The sequence below is a fragment of the Bison bison genome, unplaced genomic scaffold, assembly GCF_000754665.1.
Source record: "Bison bison bison isolate TAMUID 2011002044 unplaced genomic scaffold, Bison_UMD1.0 scf7180017864183, whole genome shotgun sequence".
Taxonomy (NCBI): domain Eukaryota; kingdom Metazoa; phylum Chordata; class Mammalia; order Artiodactyla; family Bovidae; genus Bison; species Bison bison.
In genome coordinates, this window is record NW_011494755.1 from 2,033,139 (window position 1) to 2,044,538 (window position 11,400).

Here is an 11,400-nt window from a genome sequence, read left to right on the forward strand (position 1 = left end):
ACTTACTCCTTGGAAGAAAAGTTATGACCAACCTAGATAGCATATTGAAAAGCAGAGACATTACTTTGCCAACAAAGGTCCGTCTAGTCAAGGCTATGGTTTTTCCAGTGGTCATGTATGGATGTGAGAGTTGGACTGTGAAGAAAGCTGAGTGCTGAAGAATTGATGCTTTTGAACTGTGGTGTTGGAGAAGACTCTTGAGAGTCCCTTGGACTGCAAGGAGATCCAACCAGTCCATTCTGAAGGAGATCAGCCCTGGGATTTCTTTGGAAGGACTGATGCTAAAGCTGAAACTCCAGTACTTTGGCCACCTCATGCGAAGAGTTGACTCATTGGAAAAAACTCTGATGCTGGGAGGGATTGGGGGCAGGAGGAGAAGAGGACAACAGAGGATGAGATGGCTGGATGGCATCACCAACTCGATGGACGTGAATTTGCGTAAAGGGAGTTGGTGATGGACGGGGAGGCCTGGTATGCTGCAATTCATGGGGTCGCAAAGAGTCAGACACAACTGAGCGACTGAACTGAACTGAACTTACATAATTTTCAATACTATTGTTTAAAAGCACATTTTTCATTATTGTCACATCATGTTTCAAAAATCTCATGGATCAAGAAAGACTTATAGCACTAGGTAATAGTGTTACTGAGTTATGATAGGAGTCTTTTGGAAATCTTTGTATGTCAGTCTTGATTAGAAGAAAGGCATACAGACAGTATGCCGAGTATAAAAAGAGGACAGGGGGCATTCGGTCTTTGCCGTTAGGTATCACCTGGATCTTTGACATCCTGGAGTTTGGACCCTGCAGTTTCCAAATTTGAGACCTCACCGACTTTTTGTCTTAAGTCTGGATTGTTGCTGTTTCCTCTCTGATGCTTTTATGTCTTCCAGCCCCGCCTGTTTCTGTGAACTAGATTCACATCTGTCAGACCTTTTCCTGCCTGGGTGGTTCCCTGGCTTGGTCCACCTTGCCTGTCCTGTCACTGCTGATGCCCTCCAGTGATGCCTGATTTGACTCACTGGTTATAACATATCACTTGTCAAAACCTTTGTGAGTGACTGTTATCTACAAAAACATTTACTCAACAACTGTATCTTCACTTGAAATAACATGGAAATCTAAGACAGAACTTTTCACAGGATTTATTTCCTAAAAAGTGCACACCCCTATGAAATCAAATTCATCAGAAAGCCTTGGTTTTAGCTATTAGGGCTCATGGTGCATGTGAAGTCTAGGATGTAGTTACCTGTACTATGACTTCTGAAAGAGATATGGAAGTTGGTTTTGTTTTGTTTTACAATCTGTGATGTGTAAAATGTAGGAAGGAATGTGAAGAAGTTAAACATTGTTCCTCCCTAACTTTAAGGATATGAATATAATACAAACATCAGGCAGACATCAGCTGTGATCTGATTTAAATTTATTTTTTATGGTCTAGTACTAGTATTAAAAATTGTAATTCTGCTTTCTAGGTTATTAATCTTGTAGAGTGTGCAGGAAGACTGTAATGTGAATGCTGTTATGCGCAAATATTTACACCCTTATTTTAAAAATACTTGATTATGAAAAAGTTAAAAACTTCATTTTACCTGTTTTTGGAAGTCTTTATTTCTTTGTGTAATATCCAAGTTTGTCTCATATTCTTCTGCTTGAATAACATTTTTTGTACTTCAATTTGCTGCTGATAAATTCTCTTAGGTTTTGTTGAAAAAGTCTTCATTTCTGAGAGTCATTTTCTCTGGGTATAAAATTCTGAGTTAACGCTTTTCTTTTTTCTTTTTAATTCTTTCAGTAATTAAAGGATGTCATCCCATGGTGTTTTTGCTTTGCACAATTTCTGATAAGAAGTTTGCTTAATGTTTGCCTCTTTGTTTACAGTCTGCCCTTTCCTCCCTCTTGCTGCCATCAAAATGATGTCTCTGTATTTGGTTTTCAACTGTTTGAATATAGTTTGTGTAGGATATGTTTGTGTACATGTGTGTGTTGTATTTATCCTGCTTGGAATTCTCTCAGCTTCTTGGATCTATGCTTTGGTTTCTTATTTTTGGAAAATTCTGTTAGTATTTCTTCTAACATTTCCTCGGCTCCATTTACTTTTCTGGGATTACAGTTACACATGTTAGACCATTTGATATTATTATGTTCTGGGTTTTTAATTTTAATTTTCTTTTTCTTTGTGTTTCACTTTGGGTAATTTCTGTTGACTATCCTTGAATTTATTGAGCTTTACTTGGAAGTGTTTAGTTTACTGATGAACCTGACAAAGGCATTCTTCATCTCTGTTATTATGTTTTTTTTTTTTTTTTTAATGTTTTCTTAATTCTTATAGTTTCCACCTCTCTACTAGAGGACTCCGGTTTCAGTAATGAATTTTCCACTAATTTTCTCTGAACCTTGGTTTTCTCTTTTACAAAGCTGAAAAACTGGGACTATATAATGATAACTAACAGAATTGTTTTGAAGATCAAAGCAGTTGATCTTGAGCAAGTCAAGGCAAGTCTCTTTCTTTTCCCTTAGTCACTTAAAGACTTGGACTGTATTTTCCTTTGGTCTTATTTAGTTCCTGAAATGTAAGATTCTGTGAATGGGAAGAGACCTAAACTAACACTGATTGACAGCCTGTATTAACCTTATGCAGAATTTGAGAAAGGGATAAAAATCACATTTAAAAAGTGCTTTTGAAAACATTTTACTTTTTCTAGGTCTATGTGGATTTTAATTGAAAGAAACAGACAGCATTAAATCCAGTTACCACTTGGTTAAGTCTGTTAAAGAATCATTTAAATTTTTTCAACTGTTGGGTTTCCTGACTCGCTTGAGAAATTTCATGGCTTATAAAACATATCACTCTTTTTCTCTGTGCCTATAGAATTTTAAATTATTGGGTTGCAGTTTGCAGTATGGGCAAAGTTTGCAGTGTGAGGAAAAACTAATGTAGGTATTTTTGCTCTTTACTGACTAAGTGCAAAATGAATGATATTCTCACTGGATTTGGCTTTGTGGCCGCAGACTTGGGTTCAGATCTCAACTGCACAGTTGTGAAACCTTGGTCTGATAATTTAACTTTTGGGCCTGAGTTTCTTAGCTGTGCAATAAAGATGATACCTGCATCAGAGAGCTGTTTTAAACATAATGTGTGTAAAGCTTTGGGTATAGTGCCTATTTAATAGGAATCAGTAACTGAGAGCTTTAAAAACAGTAGCTACAATGAAAGATGCCACCATTAAGTTGAAGTTTTATTAAATAGAAGGGGAAAGGTGAGTCTAATATTCTATTTCAATGAAAGGGTCCACATGGTAAGGGGATATTTAACAATAGGGAGAAGGTTAACTGAAAAGTGAATATTGGTGAATAAGAATTATAACCAAGAGTTAGTGTTTCCTATGTGATAGATGGTCACATCTAATTCTCAACATAGCCAATGAGATAAACTGCCCTTCCTGGAAAAGCTTTTCTTTATCTGAGTGAGGGTGACCACACCCATTTTTTGTATTCTTCTGATCCACTTTGTGACTGTTTTTTATTTAACCCCTATCCTCTCTCCACTTCTCATCCCCAGTGAGAGGTTTTCTATGTATTTGGCCCAGAAATTGCCCACAGTAAATTGAATTCTTGAGATATCGAATCATTGTGTTTTTTTGGTCAAAATGAAATTCTGCCATATTTATGTTATAGGTGAAAATTTAAGCATTAAATGTGAATGTTGGTCTAAATTAAAGATACTAAAAAAAAAAAAAAAGTTGTGGATAAAGAGAATGCTCACTCAGACTTGTTCCCCCTCCTTCCCCTGGTACATACTGTTTGTTAAGATAAGCAAACTAGTATTTCAAAGTAGCCCTTGTTCTGGAAATCACCTTAGTGTAAATTTAATGAATTTCAAAGAGGTGTCCAAATTCTGTGTTTGTAAGTAATTTTACTGTAATGGACATTATTCAAGACTGAAATTATTTAATACAAAGAAACATTCTTTTTCATACTGGAAGCAACTGTCTTCCAAAACACAGCCCACAATACAGGCATTCTTATTTGAATAAAACTGGGAATAATGTCAAATTATTTTTGCAGGTTTTTTTTTTTTTTTTTTTATCATTGCACGCGTCTTCACAAAACTGCATTCCTGATCATAGATTTTTAGAACCGGAAGGAACCTAAGAGATTTAATCTCACTTCTTCCTGCCACCCAGAGAGATGAAGTGATTTATCTAAAATTGTTTAACTACCTAATGACAGAGCTAAGGAGAGGACAGAGTCCTTTATCCATTCTCCATAGTGCTACATTCCTCTGGAAAAAACTGCCTACTTGCACTTGGTTTTTAATGCTAGTTAGAGTCTCAGGGTAAGGTTTTTTCCCATGACTAACTAGTGCTCTTTTTTTTTCTTGTGTGGGTGTTTGGGAACAAGCTCTCAAGGGTGGTGGGGTTTTTGTTATCGTTGTTGAACAACTCAGAGTCTAAGGCACTGAAAAGAAAAGGAGTTTGTCTGGTTAGCATTTAGTGGGTCAGCAAGGAGTGGTTGTAGCTCCAAATTTTTGCTCTTAACATCAATAGGCAGATGCTTTAAAGTTGAGTTTTGTAACCTGGGGTCTCAATTCCCTAAACTTTTTAAGAAAATTATGCAGCTACATGCTTACCTCCTAAGAAAAGGATCTGTAGCTTTCATCAGTTTGTCAAAGTTAAAAATTATTTTTTTTAGAAGGAGGAAAAGCTAAGCAAACTTGATTGAGAACTGTGTCCCAACTCTTTTTTATAGGTTTTTTCTTTTTTAATTAAACATTTTTAGTATTTATTTTGGCTGCACTGGTTCTTTGTTGGAACAGCTCAGACTTCTTTAATTGTGGCATGTGGACCTAATTGTGTATGTAGAATCTTAGTTCCCCAACCAGGGATGGAACCCAGGTCCCCTGCATTGAAGGCGTGAAGTGTTATCCACTGGACCACCAGGGAAGTCCCTGGGTCCTCATTCTTGAACTCTAAATACTAATTATACTAGAGGGTTCCCTTATCTCCAGCCTCCTTCTGCTAGTGTCCTTCCTCCTGACAAGCCTTCTGGATAGTTTCCTGTATCTTGTCATGGAAGCCACTGGAGGCCCTAGACTTCTTTTTGCAGAACTTTTCCCATAAGTTTCCCACGCCTTCAATAGAAATTCATTTTACTCAGCTTCCTTCCTAGATGAGAACGTGTAGAAAAGCATGTTCTACATTTTTAAGTCTGGCAAAAGTCACGCAAAGAAAAAGCTACCACTAAGACTGACGTTGGAAGAATTTGTTTATTCATTTAAAAAAGTCTATACTGACCACATACCACGAACCCTCAGGCATCGTGTTAGATGCTGGGAAATGAGAAGTGGTCTCTTATGCAAAGCTCACGTTCTGCTAGGGACACATCTTAGTGGTAGTAATTCAGCATGCTAACTGCTCTAATAGAGGTACCAACAAAACACTGAAATCAATCCTGGCTAGGAAGAGAGATGGGTATTAGGGTAAAATTCACAGAAAAGTGACAAATATTTGAGTTGCATCTTAAAGGTTCAGGGTTTTAGCTATCAGTGTTATGTTTGCGCCTTCCTCACTTCAACTAAAATTCACATTTACCACTCTCTTATTTTGTGTTTTCAATTAGAGCTCCAAGCGAGAATGGAAGCCGCTGGAGGACCGTAGCTGCACAGATATACCGTGGCTGCTGCTTTTTATCCTCTTCTGCATTGGGATGGTAAGAAGCTCACAGATCCTCAGAACATGAACCCATGATTCAAGGGGATGATGGGGAGTTGGTTTGAAGAGGGAACTTGTTATTTAGATATTTATTTATATTTGTAAATGAATAATCCCTCTTGAATTGCTTATAACTGGAAGTTCTAGGATACCATAGAATTAGGTTATTTTTTTTCCCATACAGTTAAGTGGTATTTGGTACCCCTTGACTTTTTTTTTTTGGTTTGTATGAGAACTGAGATCAAAATTAAGGAATAATTGAAACTCTCTCTTTGACTAGATCATTTCAGAAAGCCTTTAAAATAAATATCCATGAACTCTAAGCTTGATGCAAGTGTTGAGCAGAGCAGTGGTCATGGAGTTGGGTCCTGAGTGTTTATCCAACCCAGTCACACAGTCCTGATGGTTATTTTTTTTTTTTGCCAGTCAGTTTCTTTCAGGGACTTGATGTGCCTTTCTATAAAATTAGAGGTTTTTCTTGATGATGTCTACAATGCTCCCAGTTGTGACATTTTTTTTTTTAGTTCTTCTTAGAGGGGAGTCTGGTTGCTCCCTGCTTCTTCCTCCTTCTACCCATATTAGGCTCCTGCTGCCTGCTGTGCCTATGGAAATAAGTGGCATTTCTCAGTCGGGGATCATGGGAGCTGGTGATTTTCCAATGGATATGGAGGATGGATGAGCAGAGTCCCTGGTGCAAAGTGTTGGGGCTGTGTTTATTCAGATTGCATCCCCGGTCTGCCCTGCAGGAGTTTCCACACAGGCTTCAGGGACTTTAGTGTCACTGCCGTTGTACTGGGCTGGACAAGAGGTAGAAAGCAGCCCTTTTAGAGCTAGCTGATATTTTAAGCTAGAAAGCATTTAGAAATCCTCATCTGGTCCATCACCCTCATTATACACATCAAGAACATCACACCACAGAGATGAAAGTGACCATCCCGAGGCCACACCGCTAGTTAACGGCAGAGCTGGGGACAGAGCCCAGTCTCTTACCATCCAGGCCAGTGCTCTTTTCCGTCACCTTGTTTCTCCCTCAAGGGAATTGCGCAGACAATATTGTTCTCTCTTTCTTAGTCTTTGCAACTCCAAACACAATTACGCTACCTTCAGTTCAGTTCAGTCGCTCAGTCATGTCTGACTCTTTGCAACCCTGTGGACTGCAGCATGCCAGGCTTCCCTGTCCATCACCAACTCCCAAAGTTTGCTCAAACTCATGTCCATCAAGTCAGCGATGCCATCCAACCATCTCATCCTCTGTTGTCCCCTTCTCCCGCCTTCAATCTTTACCAGCATCAGGGTCTTTTCAAATGAGTCAGTTCTTCACATCAGGTGGCCAAAGTATTGGAGTTTCAGCTTCAGCATCAGTCCTTCCAATGAATATTCAGGACTGATTTCCTTTAGGATGGACTGGTTTAATCTTGCTATCCAAGGGACTCTCAAGAGTCTTCTCCAACACCACAGTTCAAAAAGATCAGTTCTTCAATGCTCAATTTTCATTATAGTCCAACTCTCACATCCATACATGACCACTGGAAAAACCATAGCTTTGACTAGATGGACCTTTGTTGGCAAAGTAATGTCTCTGCTTTTTAATATGCTATCTAGGTTGGTCATAGCTTTTCTTCCAAGGAGCAAGCATCTTTTAATTTCATGGCTGCAGTCACTATCTGCAGTGAGTTTGGAGCCCCCCAAAATGAAGTCTGTCACTGTTTCGATTGTTTTCCCATCTATTTGCCACGAAGTGATGGGCCAGATGCCATGATCTGCTACCATAGGCACGTTTTTTTTCTTTCCCTCTCAAGTGTGAGTGTTTAATCTTTTCCCTATACCTTTTTTTTTTTTTTAAGATATCTTATTATTTTTCATTATTACTACTTTTTAGGTAATCTTATTCTGTGTCTCTCTGCAACTGCCTACCTCGCAAACATCATTTGAGAACAACCCTTTTCATGGCTAATGGGTAGAAGTGTGGACACCAGTCCAGCTCCTGAACCAAGGAAAAGAAAACAGGGAACGTTGATGAGATATAACACATTCAGTAAAATAAAAGTGTTAGTTTTAAAAATAATAGATGTCTCAGTTTCACCAAATCTAGGATATTTAGAAAACATTAGAATTACTTGTTCAAGAATCTACTTAGTTTAAGGGAGTAGAAACTGAAATGCAGCGTCCAGGGGTGGAGGAGACATTCTTTGCTAACAGAACTGGTCCACAACCTCTCCTTGCCTCCTGAGTTTCACTCTGGGACAAATAGCAGCTGACCTTTCAAAATTATGTTTATAAAAATATGTACCTACCTCCCAAGGTGCTTTTGATTTTCTGTGCTAAAATAGCTCAGGAAAGTGCAATCACTAATGTTAATAGGCTGATTTGGGAGTGACTGGAGAGTCAGGAGCTATTTGTTTACTGAAACGTTTTAATGCAATGGTAATTAATGTAATGTTGATTTCAGTATGGTGGTAATTAAGACCCATTGTGTGCACTTTTAAATGCAGGCATAGTGTTATTTGCTTTGGAGTGTTTCTTTTTTATTACCATTCCTTGGAGTAGAGCTAACATCAAATTTTACCCTGTGGAAACTGGAGAAATCTCAAAGTTCTGTTGCCTACCTTACTGGCACAATAGTAGACTAAAATTTTTTTGTCCTCTGAATATTTGTTTTGTATGTTTTTGGTGATGGCAGTTTAGTCACTAAGTCTTGTCTGACTCTTGTGACCCTGTTGACTGTAACCCACCAGGCTCCTCTGGCCATGGGATTTCCCAGGCAAGAATACTGGAGTAGGTTGCCATTTCCTTTTCCAGGGAATCTTCCCAACCCAGGAATGGAACCCGGATTTCCTGCATTGCAGATGGTCTCCTGCATTGCAGATGAATTCTTTACCGACTGAGCCACTAGGAAAGCCTTGTATGTTTTTTAAGAGTTGCATTTCATTTTTGTCTTTAGATTTCATTCTGTAGTACCTTTAAGAGAAACAGTCAACAAATATTTTTTGAGCATTATTATGGGCTTGATGCTATCATATATATATATATTTATCTCACTAAATTCTCCCAATTACCTTATAAAATGAGTTTTACACCCAGTTTACAGGCAAAGTATAGTGAATATTAGCTTATCTAAGAATATACTGCTGCCCATGAGAGGCAAAAATAGAAAAGGAACTGGAATTTTCTGCCTATATTCTTTTCATTTAATGGCCAGTTGCTTCTGCTTTTGTAGGCGTTTTCTTTTTCAATCCTCTTACCGCCTATCATTCAAACCATATCTTTACTCACTGCTCTTAACTTGCAGTTCTTTGCTCACTCCTTGGTATCTACTCTCTAGTTCTGAAATATTTTAAGATCTTGTCATCTTTCACTCATCTTTACCACTAAATCTTTTTATTTACACATGTTCATCTCATCATAAATATGTGTACTTCTCTTTTGTTTCTTCTCTTACTTTTAAAATATTTTTCATGCTTTAATTGTCTAGAAACAGGATTTTTTTTAAGTAAATTTCTGTCAGTCTTTGTGAGAGTTATCATCTCCTAGATTGGAGCTTATTTGGTATTTTGAAATCATTGGATATATGCTTACCCTGTTCTAAAAAATTACATGTTGAATTGTACCTCTTAATTTCTGTTTTCCATTAAGGTAGTAAACAAGTGGTTCTCAACACTACCTGCATATTAGAATTTGCTGGGATTAAAATAAAAATACTCATTTCTTGGCCCCACCCCATTGAATCGGATTTAATCTCTTTGATTCTAATATTTGTCCAGGGTTGAGACCCACTGTTGTAGGCAATGCTATACAATTGCAGTTTTAAGCAAGAAATGATATGCCTGGGTTTAGAAAGATGGCCCTGGTAGCCAGTGTAAATGTAAAGTCATTGTAAAGGGGGAAGAGATTTCAGGCCACCACTTTGGATGCTGATGCAATGGTTCAAATAAGTCTAAATAAGAGGTAAAAAAAAAAAACCTGAAATAAAGAAGTAGTAAGAGAGAGCAGGAGACAGATTGAAGAAGTGGAATAAATAATGTTTGATGTCATCAGTGTTGCAGGCAAGTGGGATACTAAGGGATTATGTTATGGGATATGTATATGATTCAGTATAAGCTTTTTTCAGCTCAGATCCTACTCCAGCTCCTTGTAGGTTCCAAACCACAGTTTCTGTGCACATGAAGGAGCAAGAGTAGGATGGGTAAACAAAGTACAACTCTTAGTACCCAAGCAGTCACTTGATCACCAATAAAGAATTCCTTAATAAGCATGGCTTGTGGAATGAAGCTTGGGCCACATGAGCGCAAGGTTCTTCCCACCTTAGTTAGGCTGACTTCATTCTGTTCCAAGGAGAGGTATATGTGAAAAGAGGAGAGAAAAGAGATTCACTTGGACCAAATCTGCCCAGGTCATCGTACCACAAAAGTCAGGATAAATAGAAAGTTAGGGCTCCCCTAGTGGCTCAGGGTGAAGAATCTGCATGCCAGTACTGGAGATGCAGGTTTGATCCCTGATCTGGGAAGATCCCACATGCTACAGATCAGCTAAGCCTATGTGCTACAACTACTGAGCCCACATGCATCAACCACTGAAGCCCACATGCCCTAGAGCCTGTGTTCCACAACAAGAAAAGCTACCTCAATGAGAAGCCTGTGCACCCCAACTGGAAATTAGCCCCTGTTTTCTGAAACTAGAGAAAAGCCCACACGGCAATGAAGACCCAGCACAGCCAAAAATAAATAAATAAATAAAATTATATATATATATGTATGTATATATATATATATATGAGGAGGGTCCTAAAAGGAGTACATACTTTGAAAGACAGAAGATACAGACAACTCATACAACTTATTCTTAATCATTATTGCTGCTTACTATGGACTGGGTACTATTCTCTGCACTCAACACAGATTTAATTTTCACAACTGCTCAGTGCTACTCTGGTTATCATCATTCCCATTTTACAGATAAGGGGGCACAGGGATATGTTAAATAATTTGTCTAAGATTACATGGTGGCAGCATTGAACCCAGGAGAGAAGAGGAAGAAGGCAAGGCCTCGAGAGACAGTCCCTTCTTTGTTGCCTGGCATTGGGAACAACAGAAGTTGTTGCTGAGAACATGGACCTGTAATCTCACCTGCCAGTTAAATGTTGTCTATTCAGTATTTCAGGCTCTTCGAGCAGAGTTTAGCATTTTTCTTCTAGTGCAGAATTAGAAAGCTAGAGTCCTCTCCCTCTGTATCTTAGCTGTGCAGTCTAGTCAGAAATGGTGCTTCTGATGGAGATGGGACATATGCTGGAAGAGAAAATGGTTTGGGGAAACGTGGAAGGAACTGAATTGTGGACATGTAGGGTGTGTGGGTAGAGATAAGCAGTTGGAAATACAGAGTTGGAATTTTGGAGAATGATCTGGGCTAGAGCTGAATTTTAGAGCCATTATTGCATAGGTCGTCCCTTCAGACTGCTTTCAAGGACCTTTTTTATTTTATAGTCTTAGTCTAGTTCTCGGAGCGTAGTGTTTCTACCTCATTAACTATTGTGGAGCAGGCAGCACAAAGGGAAAGACTCAAAGACTCACTGAAGTGTTTAGTCACCTGTGTGATGGGCTGTGCTTTGCCAGGATCATAGAATAGGAAGAACAGCATGCCAGAAATTACCTTAAGGTCACCTGATCCAAGATGACTGCCTGCTCTCTGTTAAA

The 11,400-nt window shown here is 38.5% G+C and overlaps 1 protein-coding gene across 3 annotated transcripts in view; it reads left to right on the forward strand.

Moving 5' to 3' along the window:
* Positions 1-11,400, forward strand: part of SLC44A1 (solute carrier family 44 (choline transporter), member 1) — a 231,977-nt gene that overhangs the window by 59,805 nt on the left and 160,772 nt on the right. For all 3 annotated transcript variants that reach the window (XM_010843534.1, XM_010843533.1, XM_010843532.1), the window contains exon 2: positions 5,622-5,711. In XM_010843534.1, the coding sequence (XP_010841836.1) occupies positions 5,622-5,711 (90 nt within the window). The remainder of the gene's footprint in view (positions 1-5,621; positions 5,712-11,400) is intronic.